This window comes from Prunus persica, chromosome G1 (assembly GCF_000346465.2).
Source record: "Prunus persica cultivar Lovell chromosome G1, Prunus_persica_NCBIv2, whole genome shotgun sequence".
NCBI lineage: Eukaryota > Viridiplantae > Streptophyta > Magnoliopsida > Rosales > Rosaceae > Prunus > Prunus persica.
Window position 1 is genome coordinate 3,999,602 of NC_034009.1, and position 16,284 is coordinate 4,015,885.

General features: G+C 37.8%; 2 protein-coding genes across 2 annotated transcripts; one reads left to right on the forward strand and one right to left on the reverse strand.

Moving 5' to 3' along the window:
* On the reverse strand, nucleotides 6,808-10,158 carry LOC18793090 (NADH dehydrogenase [ubiquinone] 1 alpha subcomplex subunit 13-A). The gene is made up of 3 exons (XM_007223648.2): nucleotides 9,740-10,158; nucleotides 7,365-7,436; nucleotides 6,808-7,248 (listed from the first exon to the last, which is right to left on the reverse strand). The coding sequence occupies exons 1-3, from the start codon at nucleotides 9,952-9,954 to the stop codon at nucleotides 7,104-7,106; spliced, it is 432 nt and encodes a 143-aa protein (XP_007223710.1). The 5' UTR covers nucleotides 9,955-10,158; the 3' UTR covers nucleotides 6,808-7,103.
* Nucleotides 10,747-16,157, forward strand: LOC18790129 (chaperonin CPN60-2, mitochondrial). Its single transcript, XM_007225572.2, has 18 exons — nucleotides 10,747-10,925; nucleotides 11,199-11,223; nucleotides 11,335-11,466; nucleotides 12,210-12,369; nucleotides 12,530-12,705; nucleotides 12,809-12,904; nucleotides 13,140-13,244; nucleotides 13,375-13,461; nucleotides 13,538-13,627; nucleotides 13,745-13,825; nucleotides 13,926-13,994; nucleotides 14,210-14,287; nucleotides 14,476-14,571; nucleotides 14,831-14,930; nucleotides 15,133-15,236; nucleotides 15,375-15,480; nucleotides 15,594-15,672; nucleotides 15,765-16,157. The coding sequence occupies exons 1-18, from the start codon at nucleotides 10,888-10,890 to the stop codon at nucleotides 15,877-15,879; spliced, it is 1,737 nt and encodes a 578-aa protein (XP_007225634.1). The 5' UTR covers nucleotides 10,747-10,887; the 3' UTR covers nucleotides 15,880-16,157.

Below are 16,284 nucleotides of genomic sequence, written 5' to 3' on the forward strand. Positions count from 1 at the left end.
AGCCGATGGTGGTGGCATGGGGGCTGCTTGGAAGGAATAAGAGTAACATGAGGAAACCAAGAGGTGGAAGTAGGAGAGGGGACAGAAGAAGTGGAATTATGGGCACTAGCAAGAGGGAAAGTGGACTCATCAAATTGGACATGACGAGAGATAAAAAGTTGAGCGTCGGCACGTGTAAGGGCAGCTTCATGTTCAACCAACTTATCATGAAGATTTTCGAATGAGATAGAGGTGTCACAGGAACGAACAACAGCAGCGATCTCCTTAAATTCAGAACCAACACCATTGAGAATGTAAAGGAGAAGATCATCATCAGAAAGGGGGACATCGATGATGGCAAGTTCATCGGCGATAACCTTAACATCTTGCAAATACTGAGAGACAGGCTTATCCTCACGACGCATAAGAGTAAGGCGTTCCTTGAGACCAAGGACACGAGCACGTGCTTTGCTAGCAAAGAGATGGAGCAGTTTGTCCCACGCCTCCTTGGAGGTCTTGGCGGAGGCAATAAGGGATATTACTTGCGGTGATACGGATGCAAGAATAACATGGAGGAGCAGCTGGTCTTGACGAATCCAAAGGGCGCGAGGCGCGACTGGAGTGTCTGGTGGGCATGTAGAAGAACCATCCACATAGCCCATGAGGTCATAGCCAATAAGAAGGGCGTTAAACTGGGCACGCCAAGATGGGTAATTTGTAGGGGTAAGCTTGACGGGAAGTTGTGCAGCAGCGTTGATGGTGATTAGGGAGGATAGGGTGTTGGAGTTGGTGTTGGTGATGAGTGGGGTGGATATATCAGAGGATTCAGGAGCCATGAGTATAGACTGCTGGAAGAAAAAAAAGGAACAGAGGATGCTCGTTGGAGCCTTAGGGCTCTGATACCATAAAGATATTAAGAATGAATAGTATATTTCATTGATATCTGATTGATACACGGAATGACTATTATATACAAATTGATAATATCTAAATAAGGTAAATATAACAAGATTGATGTAGAGAATCAATCCATGTTGTCTAGATAAGGTAAATACAATGGGATTGATGAAGAGAATCAATCCAGATCAGCTATGACAGGAAGGCAAAAATCAAGGTTGACTTTGATGAGAGATTGCAGATGATTGCGTTGATGATGAGATGATTTCCTTTGATGAAGGTTCCCTTTTACAAGCCACATAATCAAGTCTTAATGTCTGAAGGAGAACCACTGCATGATCCTACATTTTATAGAAGTATTGTTGGTGCCTTACAATACTTAACTTTCACAAGACCTGACTTATCCTATGTTGTCAATACTGTGTGTCAGTATATGACTGTTCCCACTAAGATACATTTCAACCTGGTCAAAAGAATTTTGAGATACACTGAAGGTACCATGAATTATGGGATTCACTTTACTCATGGTCCTTGGCAATTACAAGCTTACAGTGATGCTGACTGGGCGGGGGATTTAAATACTAGGAGGTCAACTACAGGTTTTGTGGTATTGCTTGGCCATAATCCTATCTCATGGCAGTCTAAGAAGAAAGGGTCTGTATCCAGAAGTTTTACAGAGGCCGAGTATAGGGCATTGGCTAATACAGCTGCAGATTTGGCTTGGATTCGACAGGTTTTGCTAGACTTGAAAGTGTGCTTGCCTCCACCTCCTACCATCTTCTGTGATAATCTGTCTGCTTTGGCACTTAGTAGTAATCCTGTATATCATTCACGAATTAAACACTTGGATACAGATTTTCACTTTGTTCGTGAAAGGGTTCAAAGGAATGATCTGATTGTTCAGTATGTTCCTACTCAAGAGAAAATTGCAAATGTGTTTACTAAAGGACTGCATAGTCCTATTTTCTTGAGTCACTGTATTAGTATGCGACTTGGAAATCCAGAGCAGGATCCAGAGTTGGGATTGAGGGGGAATGATAACAATATTAGTTAGTTTGTTAAGCTGTCACGTGTGCTCACGTGTTGTTAGTTAGTAGTAACTGTAATTAATTAGAGTGTTAAGTCTTGGTCATTGAGATATAACACTAATGACACTGCTGTTGTAATTCATTCTGTGAAAAAAATCAATATATAGAGCATATCATTTTTTCTTCCTTCTTAGTCTTCTCAATTCTTAAGCTTCCTCTTCTAAACTGTAATCAGTTTTTTCATTGACCTTTTTTTTTCCCCCCTTCTCTCTCTTTTTCTCATTCTTTCTTTTATTTTTCAAGGGTACTTAAGGCTTGGATATTCAACACCGTTCCTCCTTTTGGGTGCATCGCATATGTATCTTTCCTTGGCTGCTGCCAAGGCTGCAGTGATTTCCGTGGGTGAAGATATAGTGACTCTGGGCTGCCATCTGGTTTTTGTCTTCTGGTGCACAAGATATTTTAAGCTTCTTCCTCAAAGCTCATACTTTTTGTGGATCCTAGCAGACTTCTAGAGGCGCGCGGCAATACTATTTTTTAGAATAACTACATATAGCCGCATGGCTATACTATTTTAAAAGAACAACCAAGTATACGGCTGTACTATTTTTAAGAATAACCGAATCTAGCCGCGCGGCTATACTATTTATATTAAAAAGGAGGCTCGGCTCGCGGCATGTGTCAAAAATAGTATAGCCGTGTGGCTATACTATTTTTATTATTAAAAAAACCTAGTAATACTATTTATAACGACATACAGGGGACCCGCCAAGCGGCTATCGCCCGTTTTGCTACGTGTCAAAATAATATAGGGGTGCGGCTATACTATTTTTGTTATAAAATATCCGAGTATACCTGGCCGGCTATACCATTTATAAAAATAAAAGGCCCGCCCCACGCCTAGCACTAGCACCTAGTGGCCATCATGCCACGTCTCAAAAATAGTATAGCCGGCCGGCTATACCATTTTTTATTATAAAAACTGTAGTATAGCCGCGCGGCTATACGTTATAAGCCCGGAACCTGAAAGCTGTAATGGTGCGGTGGGTTCCGTAAAGAGCACCCGATAAATGGAAAACTCAGACTTTGACGAGCCAGAGAAGAAGAGGCCTCATTTAAACTCACTTTCGCCCACCATGGCTCGTAGCTCCACCTTTTCTTCACCATAGCGTAATCCCTCTCTCTCTCTATTTACAGTCTGCTTGGTTACTGACGGAAAAAATGGTTTTGATCAAATTTTTTGGTTTAAGAAAAAAGGTGTTTTATTTTTTTAAATTACTGTGATTGATGGGTGATTGGAGTTTGGGCAATTTCTGCATTGGATATGCTTTTGAGAATGTGAAAAATTGTACTATGCTCTGTTTGGTTGTTGAGGAAGTGTAAGAAAAGGGATATAAAATACAGAATTGGAATTTTTGGAGTATAGGGGGTAAGTTAGAGGGTTTCTGTTTATTAATTGTGTAATTAGGGCAGTAAAGCATCATTAATCTCTAAGTTGATGAAGTCACTTCTGACGTTAGTATGCTATTTCATAAAAACGCGTGCAGTTAGATGAGTGCACATTGATAGTTCAATACATTTCAAGTACATTTCAATTTTGATTTGAGATAGGAAGTAGATTGAAATGTATCTGTATTTTGTGTACGTACTATATGTGCCCAGGTCGATGCAGCAGTTCTCCAGTACCAGAACCAGAGACTTCTTCACCAAATAGCAGTTCTCCCGCGGGGGATATGTTTCTTTGTAGACTCGTACAAAGAGATTCTATAGAAGCTAATGGCAATGATGAAATTGCTAAATATGTTGAAGAAGCTCTCACTTTGCGTCATACGTCTACTAGGGAGTTGTTAAAACTCTTGGAACATACCATTTATTCTCATAGGGAAAAAACAGAGAGCATAGTCCACACTTTGGATGGAAAGATATCTTCTGAAGGTCAGAGGTTCAATTGTACATTCATTGTTGTACAAACTAATTTCGTAAAATAACTTTTTCATTTTTTAACACTTATTTTTTAAGGTGTAAGTGCGTGAGGAATTATGTACTGATTATAGGTTCTTTGTTTTTCTTGTGATTCTTAGATGATATCATCCAGTTACCTAAGATTGATGACTGAGAGGGAGGTTAAAAATCTACGGGAAGCGATTGATATTCTTCACGTGAAGCAGAAAGAGTATGCTGATATAATTCGGACTTGCCTTAGCAGATCAGCCAGTCAACAGATCAGTCTGAAATTAGCCGCATTACGGGTTTCTGAGATGGTTATAGTCACAAGCCTTGGTTTTTTATTTGCATATTTAGTAGGAATGTTTAATCCTACACTTGATTACTGACGGCGCATATGTAATTTTTTTTTTTAGTTTTTCATATTTTCGCATTACAAGAAAATTTGAACCTAGGATCTATACTTCAGCCCATCCAACCCATGTCACTTGAGCTAAGGCTCGTGGCAGTACATGTAAAGATTCAGCATCATATTTAAGACCTATAGATTCAGGAACTTTGCTCAATTTCTGACACAGAGTAAGTCTCAAAGTTTACCACTATTTGGTGATGCCACCTTTTGATTGTTTGTTGAATATGTAAATTTTCTGTAATTGGTGGCAGGTGAGCTGGATGACAGCATGACTGAACTAGAGGAGAGTAGGAGGAAACTAGTGAACCTGAAAATGCAAAAGGATGTTGCATCTAGGATGCATAACCTTACTTCTGGTGCAGTGAATGGAACCCACCTGAAAAATCAACAGAAAGGACAATAAGCTTGCGGGAATTTAGAAATTCAATCGAGGAAACAAAGGTATAGATGTGTTGCCAAATCTCCTTTGTACCAGCTCCCATTCTCACTCTTTCTCTGACATATTTGAGCATGTTTTGCACATACTAGCAGCTGACCGCCTTTCTGAGTATCAAGAGGCACATGACGAAAATAAGACGCTGTCAAAACAATTGCAAGAAAAGTTGCATTGTTTCATAGAAATTAAAACATTTGTTCTTTAGAAAATAGTATAGCCGCGCGGCTATACTGTTTTTGTCTAATTTTTTTTAAAAATAGTATAGACGAGCGGCTATGATCTTTTCTGTTTGACTACTGCTTTGAAAACGCCATCAATTTTTCTCCAAATGACTACGACTCTATTTTTCTCCAAATGGGTTATAACGCCATCAAAGTCAATTTCTTTTTTTGTTGCCCACACCATTTTCTCTGTAAAATTCTAAAATTTCTTTACTTGAGCAGCAAAAAAGGGGGCTAGGAAGAAATCTGGGTGGGAGAAGAAATTGGTGTGGGGGAGAAGAAAGGACGGTTTTTGAAACTGGAGGCATAATTAAAGTACCACGGTAACAATTTAGCAATGTAAGGGACGAAAAGTAAAGTTGGGGCTTAGTCCAGGGACTATTGCTACAATTTAGCCTTAATTTTATGGCTTATTATCACAAAACGTTCCTAAGGTTTACGAAACTATCAGATTGCATCTTTAATTTTTTTTTTTGTCATTCGTGGTCCTCAAGGTTAGTATGTGTGATCACAAATGGTTTCTGCCGTTAGGTTCCGTCAGAAACTCCGTTAGTTTGCCAACGTGACATATATATATATATATCACAAAGCATCCCTGAGGTTCACTTACCTTTCACAAATGGTCCTTACGAATTTTTTTTAATTTTTTATATTTAAAATTCATAAAATTTTGGTTTTCTTTTTAAAATTGTATGAATTTTAAATTATTTAAAAATACATATTATATTTTAAATACACGTGACACTATATTATTATATATGTGGGTTCCTTATATATGCCACATCAACAAATTAATGGAGTTTTTAAAAAATAATTTAAAATTCATAAAATTTAAAAATGAAAAAACTAAGGGTTTAGGGTTCATAAATGGTCCTCAAGATTAAAATCATTCTATAAATTTTTTAATTTATAAATAATTTTAAAAAGAAAACTAAAATTTTATGAATTTTAAATGAAAAAAATTAAAATTAAAATTTTAAATTAAAAAATTAAAAAAATTCGTATGGACCATTTGTGATAGTGTGTGAACCTCACAGATGTTTTGTGATATATATATATATATATACAGTCCCCTTCTATTGAGGGACGCCCTTTAGGGTACTTTACAATTTTTTTTCTAATGATCCAAACCATATATTTTTTAGGTCTTCATTCATAGAACATCCTTACAAAAAAATTAGACAAATCATAAACGGTTTAGACATTCAATTGTGTCTTACAAAATCAATGAACAAGGTGCTTCAAGAAAGTTCTAAAATTTCAATAACTCAATTAAATGGTCAAATGATATCGGATTCAAGTGATTTTTTGTAGAGATGATCTTTGAATGAGTATTTACAAAATAAACGGTTTGAATTAGTGAAATACAATCCAGAGTGGGCCCTACAAGGAGTGTCCCTCAAATAAACTTATTTGAAGGATCCCTCAATGGAAGCTCTGTGTGTGTGTGTGTGTATATATATATATGTCACGTCAGCAAATTAACGGAGTTTTTTTACGAAATCTAACGACAAAGACCATTTGTGATCGCACATATTAACCTTGAGGACCACGAGTGACACAAAAATACATTAAGAATGCAATCTGATAGTTTTATAAACCTTAGGGGACGTTTTGTGATAATAAGCCTAATTTTATTATTGTTTCACAAGTACAAGTTATAATAGTTTTATGTCCAAGATTCCAAAGCCTTGCATGTTTGCGAGCCAGCTACTTTTGCAAGTTCCTCTGCAGATTTCTTGTGATAATAACTTCAATTTTATTTACCGAAAAGAGAAGATTATAACTTCAATTTAACTGGCAACTTTTCTTTTATGTTTAAATTTCATAAACAACTCCTATATAAAATGCTGAACTAAAATCAATGCTTATAAAATTTGTAACATATGATCAAATAAAGTACCATAGGTGTGGCTTTTTCCAAAGAAAAAAAACATTCCATCTCAATCCCACAACAATGTCTTCCTTTTTTCTAACCCTCAGTCGTAGGTAATGAAGAAGATAATGATATTAAGGGGATAAAAAAAAGTCAATTACTGTTTGTAGTATTAGAAAACATGTAAAAGAGGCTTTCCGCAGCATTTTTATTTCACAATAACATGGCTATGACATTGCACCAAAGACAACATGCATAAGTGAACAAACCAAATAGAGCGAACTACAGACATAACTGCAGTTGAAAAGTATCACCAAACTTCAGGGCGCAACTCGCCAGTTGCTGGGGGCATCCATCTCCCAGAGTTGTAGACACTCGCACCAACTTTCCAATTAGGCACATCCTTCATAACTTCGGCCTCATAATCAAGGTACTTTTTCCACTCTTTGACAAATCTAAAGAAGCAGTACAGACAATCATGAGGATCTTTTTACTTCGAATTCAGCAAGATGAATATTACAGGCATGAGACATATGAACGAAAGGGTCAACCAACAGTATAATCTTTTTACCTTTCATCTTCTTCAGCTTGAAGCACCGGGAGTATTGCTCTGCGAGCAGCATACTTTTCAGCCTTAATGGCCCTACATAAAGCAAATTTTTTAAGCAAATAATATACCATATAAAAGAAATCCTCAATGAGAACAAATAGTAGTGTCCCCTTACCCAAATAATAAATTATGTTTTCACATGCACCGGCAAAAACCAAGCAAAAATTAAATGAAATTGCAGAAAATCTTGCTAATATTTGCTTCTACGATCTACCCAATCACATTCCCACTCAAAAATTGAAGTCAAAGGCATGTAAGTTCAAATAAATATAAAGCAGTAAGTTAGTAACTACAACTGTCCAAATAATCACGAAGGATAATCATACGATCCTATGAGTATAAAGATCTCCTGCCCCTTTATTACTACAAAGTCAGTCAAACGTTTTTACCAATCAAGATGACATAGAAGCTCACTCTATCGTGATCATCCTGAAGAACCATGATCACCATCTCATGACCCCCACGGTAATAATAAATCATACGAGGCACATATCCTCAGCTTACTTTCTCGCTGTTACCCTATAACAGCACCCAATTTGACCGGTGAAGGAAGAGACAAATAATGTGCTTTATACTAGCTTTAAACATTACTCGTGGAGAAAGTTTCAGGTTTCCTTCTTCGAAAATAGGTCACGTGTCCTAACCTAGAGAAGTAACCTAGCCGAAGGTTTGACTTTGAGGGAAGCTTCCAATAAGCAAGGGTATAGATGCTGCGGAAGCTATTTGGCAAGGAAAGTGGGTGGAAGAACTAACCCAGAACACATGCCCTTTGGCTCCAAAGCTCAAAACTGAGTCCTCAAAAGAAATGGTGAAATGAGGGCACAACGATTTCCACCTGGATTACTTAAGGCATCAGCCACTAAGCAATTTCAGGGAAATGCAAGTAGTGTATCTGGTATGGAACTCAGGCCAAGTCAGCTCAGTTTTGAAATATAAAAACAAAGCATCCTTATTCGGGTTAAAAAATAAAACCAAGACTGAACTGCATAGTATAGCACAAACTCAATGACCTTGAAACTAATCTTTCATAGTAGGTTTGGTTCTTGGGTCAATAAGAAGTAAAAAGAAAAAAGGCTTTGAACTTTTGACCACCTTCCATCTCATTCTTTAGGACTAAACAAGAGGAGGGAAAACCATCATCTCCCCTTCTTTTATCATTCGAAATCCATGTTTCCCTTCCATATCCATCATTCTCTGAAACCTTAATATTAGGATTAGCCTTTGTTAAGGAAAAAGTAAAACTAATTTTCTACTACCCACCAAATGAAAATCTCCCTCTCTCAGAGAAACAAGGGAAAAACTCCGACTCCTATTCTTCATCTCTATTCAAACACTTGTCATACAGACATTTTTAACAAGGCCTCCAAGTTTATTCCCTTGGGGTTCATATGACACAGGATCAATCTGTGTTACAATTGCGCTTAGTTAGCACCACAGTCAGCGTTGCACCAATATGTGTAGATTGGGGAAAGGATAGTCACCGGAGGTGGGATGCTTGTTATGGCACCAATCTGGTGAGTGGTGGGTGAAAGGATGAGGGAGGAGGAAAAGGAGCAGACGTCACAAATATATGTGCAGTCGAGGAGAGGGAGAGGAAGATGCAGAAGGAGCATATCCAGCCATTACCCATGTGCCACTGACTCTACTAATAGAGTGCATACTTTACTACGTGGCGTGGCATCTGGATAAAATAGAGCATGCTAAGAAAACCATGGCAAATATGAGATTTGAACTATTTGATACGATATGGAGCACTGGCCCATGTAAAACAGGCTGCAAACTGAGCCCTTCACTAAATATGAATGTCTTCAAATCTATTGTTAGCAAGTATCCAACTTTACCATAATAATTGGGCATAACAACCCAAGCTCTCCAAGCATCTGCTTATCTATACCTTAGTTCTTTCCTTTGCCCCATCATTAACAATGCTCTTTTCAATTAACAATATGAGCATCCCGCATATCATTCATTAACTCATATTTTTTTTCTAAACAACGCAGAAAGTAATAGTTTGCAAGAACTAATGAACCTTTTTTTTGTTCTATAAAATCCAAAAATTCATAACAAAAACCATAAATTTTTTAACAAGAATTATAACCCCAAAAATTATTATATGAATATGAAAACTATATTAATTTATTAAAAATACACGAACTTGGTAACAATTGTCAAGCATTTCTGTAGCTCACTTCAAAGAAATACCAAGAGAACCCTAACAAAGATCACTACCTCTCACTCCCCTACTCACCCACTCACAGGACCCATCAAATTTCAACCCTCAATTCACAAAACAATAAAAACCTATACAACCAAATATCAAATAAATAAGCTCTGACCTTCGGATCTTGTTGCCCTTGCCGACCTCGTACATGCCCCAAGAGAAGGCACCAAAGGCAGCCAAGAAAATAGCCACTGCGCTGGGACCCTTGTTGGGGATCCGACGAGCGTATCGGACCGGAGCGAACCCACCCGGCGGCGGACCATCCTGGAGAACCGGCATGTCCTTGACGCTCGCCATCCCTGGCTTGTTTCTTATCACTGCCTCTGTCATTTTGGGAGCTTCTTTGAGCTTCTGTGAATCAGAGCCTCAGCTGAGTCTTTGTTGGCACTGTTTGGGGAAAGCTTTCAGGATTGCAGGGGTGGAAACCAAGTGAGGTATTGAGGCTAATTTGGTGGTGAGGGTATATCTGGAAGACTGAACTTTTGGAGATCAATGAGGATGCGGCACGTGGTGCTCGTGAGTTGATTTTGGTTTGGGTTAGGTCACCTTCAAGTGATTCAAGAGAAGCCCTCTTAAACTTGATTATATTTCTCCTAATCCTAAGCTGGGCATTTTAAACCGTAAACCGTAAATCGGCCAAATCAACCGAGCTAGACTGATCGATTCAATTTAGTCCGTTTTCTTTTCTTCCTTATCCAAATCAACCGAACTGAATCGTCAGTAAGTATAGTAGCTTGATTTTATTATGTTACAAGTTTAACATTAAATTGAATAAATTTAAATTGTGATCTATATTAATTCTGTATAAAATTATAAATCTAAATCAAACTTAACCGAATCGCACACATTTTTAGTTTATGTACTTGTGATAGTCTAAATTACAAAAATAAAGAGATTTCTCACACATACGTACAACTAAAATACCATGAAGTTCAAACCGGAAGCAAGTGCCGCACAGTTCTAATTTCACCACTATGATCATATTTTACTATTTACTGCATCTAGCTGGGTGGATTATATGGGCTTTTACTTGAACCCTGGCGGGCTTTCACATCTCCAAGTCCGAGTCCAATCAATTTCCTTTCAAAAATATAACTGCGATAGTTCGACTTGTGACTTGTGAAGACCGTAAAACCCTAAAACCCTGCTTCTAGACTCTTCCTCACGCTTAATAACCCCTCTCTCCCAACCATCTCTCTCAGTTCGTGCACTTTCTCGCTCTGTCTATCACTCTCTCTGTCTCTGTCACTCTGCGATCTCAGTATGTATCGTTTTGCTTCAAGCCTCGCATCCAAAGCTCGGTATTTTCCACTATTTTCTGCAATCTATTCCCTTTCATCTTATCCGTGTTCTCTTTGTTTTCTCACTTGCCTCGTGTGTTCATCACGAAACGTAAAGGAAATGAAAAGGATGTTGATTTTCATTTTTAATGTACAATTCCAAACTTGTGGGATCCAGTAAGACAAGTCAGCATGAAAACACAAAATTCAAAATTTACACTTTATTTTTCTCCAGTGAGAATATTTTTCCTTTTGGTTTTTTCTAATTTCGATTTTTTTTTTTTGGGTTTGCAGAGTTGCTAGGAACTGCTCCAAGCAGGTTCGTCTGGATGTGTGCTTTAAAGGGTCTATTGGTTGAAGCAATGCGAAGCTTTCTCTGTTTAAAAGAATTATTTTTTATGTGTTTTTTGTGTTTTTGGTTTTCTTTCAGATTGGTGGTACGTTGAGTTGGAGTAGAAATTATGCAGCCAAAGACATAAAATTTGGGGTGGAGGCCCGAGCCCTCATGCTCAATGGTGTCGAAGATCTTGCCGATGCTGTCAAAGTCACCATGGGCCCTAAGGTTCTACCACACCCCACCGTTTTGTGCTACGCTGCTATTCGTATTATATTTCTGCTGTTTACCTATCACATTGACTTTTTGTATTTATTAATGCAATCTTTTGATCTTACATAGGATTTCGAATTTGAGATATTAGTGTGCTCAGTTTGCATTAGGTGCAATCCAATGATTTTATGAATGTATGATGTCCAACTTGGCAATACAGTGTATTGGTTGACATGTCTGTGTGGTGGTGCTTTACTCATGTTGGGTAAATGTGAATGAATCTACTGGTTCCTAAACTCCTGTAGTATTTTTAATAAATTTGGCAATGGAAGTAGGTGAATCTTTTCAAAATATTTTGGTCTTCGTAGATGTGAATGTAAAGACCAATTGGAGGCTTGGGAAATGTTTATTGCTTGTATTTGAGGGAGCTATTTCACAGCACTCATGGAAAGAAGCTTAATTGCCATATGTTTCTCTCAAATTCTACTTTTTTTTTATTATATACAATCAAACGGTTGGAAGAAAAATATTGAGAATCAACGAGCTCAAAGGCCTTTAATAGTTCCCCGTATCTGTTTTCCTTGTCAATAGAATATAGATTTAGCCATTTGCTTATATTTAATTGTCTTGCTCATTTGCATACTTTTCATAGTTTAAATCAATTGATATGTTGTGTTCCTGTATTTTCCTTTTCTTATATTAAAATAAAAAATTAAAAAATTAAAAAACTGACATGGTTGTCTTTTTTCTATGAAAAGGGGCGTAATGTGGTTATTGAACAAAGCTTTGGTGCACCCAAAGTAACAAAAGATGGTGTAACTGTTGCAAAAAGTATAGAGTTCAAGGATAAAATCAAGAATGTTGGTGCTAGCCTGGTGAAACAGGTTGCTAATGCCACCAATGATGTAGCGGGTGACGGTAAGTCTTCTGCTCGTATATGTTGTTTCCCTCATCAGTATGTAACTATATTTTTCATTTGTAATTGGATTGATTTGCATAATTGAAAAGCAGGGTAATGCATCGATATTGCTTAATATCTCTCTACCTGAGCAATTACAAATTTCCATTGTTCTTGCAGGCACTACTTGTGCTACAATCCTGACCAGAGCCATTTACACCGAAGGATGCAAGTCAGTTGCTGCCGGGATGAATGCAATGGATTTGCGACGCGGTATTACTATGGCAGTTGATTCTGTGGTAACAAACTTGAAGAGCAGAGCAAGAATGATCAGCACTTCTGAAGAGATAGCACAGGTATGTTTATTATTTTCTGGTCTTTCTTGTAAAGCCTTGTTTATCTTCGATATAATTCTTTTTGTTCCTAGGATTTGAAAGCAATGTAATCCAACTCTGATAGGTTGGAACAATATCTGCAAATGGAGAGAGAGAAATTGGTGAGTTGATTGCAAAGGCCATGGAGAAGGTTGGCAAAGAGGGTGTAATCACTATCTCGGTATGTTAACTTTTGTTGGTGCTGTTTATATGATCTAAGTCATGCTTAGCTTGAGTTGTATGCAGAAGAGGGTGATGCTGGCATCTTATGTTATTCATGTCGAGATTTGAGTCATAATAGTAAAATAATCATAGAGAAATGGAAGTAGCACTACTTCAAATAATTTTATTTTAGTTTTTTTATTCCCAAATGATACCCAAGACATGTAAGCGCAACACTACGTTAATTTTTGTAGGATGGGAAAACATTGGACAATGAGTTGGAGGTTGTTGAGGGAATGAAGCTAGACAGGGGCTACATATCCCCTTATTTCATCACCAACCAGAAAAATCAGAAATGTGTAAGTTTAAGTTTGACTCAGCAATGACTATGTCTTGAAACTATTAGAGGGCTGCTTGTTAAAGTTAGCAGCACCTCAAGTCCCTTTTTGCTTGATGCTGATTATCTTCAAACTTGTGTATTGCTGATAGGAATTGGAAAATCCTCTAATCGTAATCCATGAGAAGAAAATCTCAAGTATTAATGCAGTGGTGAAAATATTGGAGTTGGCTTTGCAGGTTAGCATTTGTCTGGTTAGGTTCACTAGTTTTTTTTTACTATGAATTGGTTGACACTTTTGCTCCTCCTTTTCAGAAGCAAAGGCCTTTGCTGATTGTCGCCGAAGATGTGGAGAGCGAAGCACTGGCAACCCTTATTCTAAATAAGCTTCGTGCTGGAATCAAGGTTTGCTTTCAATCGTTTTTATGCTCCTGTTTGAGGTTCTTTTTTCTTTCCTATGTAATCGTTTGGTTCTTTGTGTAGGGAAGTCAGCATTTGCTAATTTAATGTGATTTGCTACAGGTCTGTGCAATCAAAGCCCCTGGTTTTGGTGAAAATAGGAAATCCAGTCTCCAGGATCTTGCCGTTCTCACTGGGGGTTCTGTAAGTTTATTTAGCTTTGTGTTCTTATTGCCTGACCTAATCAATTGCATCTCTTTGGGATTTTTCTTGACCTGAAAATGACATCTCTTTTGTATTTTAGCTTATTACTGAGGAGCTTGGTCTGAATCTTGACAAAGTGGAATTGGATATGCTCGGCACTTGCAAAAAGGTGAGCTTTGGTATACTTGAGTTTTTGTTTGCGTTGTCAGCCTAACCATGACGTGTAGTTCTTTGATGAGGAGAACTGTTACTTTGTGTTGAAATATCTGTTGACACACAAGTCGCCTGTGGATTTGGATTAATGGAGTTTCCCATTCAATTTAATGCTATTTTTCCATATCTAGTTTTTCCTCCACTCTCCTAACGAATGGGGTAATGCTACAGGTCACAATTTCAAAAGATGACACTGTAATTCTTGATGGTGCTGGTGACAAGAAGGCTATTGATGAAAGATCTGAACAGGTAACTGTTGCTTCCTTGTGAAATAGTGTTAGTCCAATTTGTAACTGTCGTCATCAATGGTTTGCATTTTGTATATATTTCAAAACAAAAGGTATAAAAGAAAATGTTTTTCCTCTTTGTTAATTGAGAATCCTTTGCAGCTATGATTTCAGATCTGTACATAACCTTTATCTCCTATTTCGTTACAGATTAGATCGGCCATTGAATTAAGTACTTCCGATTATGACAAGGAAAAGTTACAGGAGAGACTGGCAAAGCTTTCTGGTGGTGTTGCTGTTTTGAAGGTCTGTTTGCTGTCATATATATTAAGGCTCACATTCTATGTCTAGTAAACTATTTATTTCTTCTGTATTTCATCATCACAGCTCTTGTAATCAGTCTTGATACGGTCTTATGATTTCCTTCTCATTTTACCCCTTGGAAAATAATAGTAATAATAAAAATAAAAGTAAAGCAAAAAATAGTTTGAGCTTCCTTATCCTGTGTTTATTGCACACTTCGCCACTTGCAGATAAACCAGTCTGAGATTTGCTTATGTTGCAGATTGGAGGAGCTAGCGAAACTGAAGTTGGTGAGAAGAAGGATAGGGTTACTGATGCCTTGAATGCCACCAAGGCAGCCGTTGAAGAGGGTATAGTACCAGGTAATCTATTTTTTCATTTTGCCCACATTTGCGTGTCAAGTTGATTTACACACCTAAGAGACTTAGATGCAATTGCATCCAGAGTGATGAAGATATGCCAGTTGGCACAAAGTCTGTTGCCTGTTTGTGTACTCCATTTGTCCTGATTTAACTGTTTGGATCAAGTTCGATAGACAATCTTAAAACTGTCTTCCATTTACAGGTGGTGGCGTTGCTCTTCTTTATGCATCGAAAGAGTTGGAAAAGCTCCCGACTGCTAACTTTGACCAGAAGATTGGAGTTCAGATTATTCAGAATGCTCTGAAGGTTGGTTGGTATCTTCTACTGGTGTCTTAAGTTTGACTTCTATGATTCATTGCATTTGAAGTAATGTATTTTTAAGTTTTACTTGCATCCTTTTGCTCTATTTTGCTCCTTGTTCTAAGTCATGTACTGACCACGCAGGCACCTGTCCATACAATTGCTTCTAATGCTGGAGTGGAGGGAGCTGTTGTTGTCGGTAAGCTATTGGAGCAAGATAACCCTGATCTTGGCTATGATGCCGCTAAAGGTAGGAGATGCTTCCACAATAGTCCTTTTATTTGCCTCTAACAGTTCGGAAAACTATATATCTACACTCTGTACTCATTTTGGTTGGTTTTTCTTTTCCTTTGGCCTAACCAGGTGAATATGTTGATATGGTCAAGTCCGGAATAATAGATCCATTGAAAGTAATTAGAACTGCTTTAGTTGATGCTGCAAGGTATGCCTGAGACATTCTCTATGTTTACTATTAAGGATTAGCTTCAGCTCCGATTCCCTCATCCATCGATTTTTGTTGCCTTTTGTGTGCAGCGTGTCGTCTTTGCTGACAACTACTGAAGCTGTTGTAGTTGAACTTCCCAGTGATAAGGAGACTCCAGCAATGGGTGGTGGCATGGGTGGCGGCATGGGTGGAATGGACTATTGAGGCTCCTCCCAATTTTACACTCATTTGACAACCCACCCCTGATTGAGTCCGCAAAATCCGCATGTAAAATAAAAAAAACAGGGTGTAATTTTATCTTGGGTTAGTTTTGGTTGCAAGGCATCGTGTAGTCATAGCGCTAGAGAGAGAGAGAGAGAGAGAGAGAGAGAGATCGATGAGCGTGTAGGTAGCTCCTCTAATTCAGGATAAAACTTGTTATTGCAGGGGAGAATTCGAATGTACCAATTATTCTTTTCAAATAAAAACTATTTCTTGCCATAGTAGTTTGGTCATTTTGAGTTTTTTTTTTCCTTTTTCATTTCTCGCAGCAATGAGGGTTTAATAAGGTTAATCTTACATTTTTGGCCTTATCTTGCTTTGAAACATATCAAAAACTAAAATGACATT

What these genes read in the sequence shown, in the direction of transcription:
- LOC18793090 (XM_007223648.2), bottom strand. Translation starts at nt 9,954, where the DNA reads ATGACAGAGGCAGTGATAAGAAACAAGCCAGGGATGGCGAGCGTCAAG. An exon ending in AAGGGCAACAAGATCCGAAG is followed by an intron (nt 7,437 to 9,739) that starts GTCAGAGCTTAT and finishes TGCTTTATGTAG; the next exon opens with GGCCATTAAGGCTGAAAAGT. An exon ending in CAAGCTGAAGAAGATGAAAG is followed by an intron (nt 7,249 to 7,364) that starts GTAAAAAGATTA and finishes CTGCTTCTTTAG; the next exon opens with ATTTGTCAAAGAGTGGAAAA.
- LOC18790129 (XM_007225572.2), top strand. Translation starts at nt 10,888, where the DNA reads ATGTATCGTTTTGCTTCAAGCCTCGCATCCAAAGCTCG. An exon ending in CTTCTGAAGAGATAGCACAG is followed by an intron (nt 12,706 to 12,808) that starts GTATGTTTATTA and finishes CAACTCTGATAG; the next exon opens with GTTGGAACAATATCTGCAAA. An exon ending in GCTTTAGTTGATGCTGCAAG is followed by an intron (nt 15,673 to 15,764) that starts GTATGCCTGAGA and finishes TTTTGTGTGCAG; the next exon opens with CGTGTCGTCTTTGCTGACAA.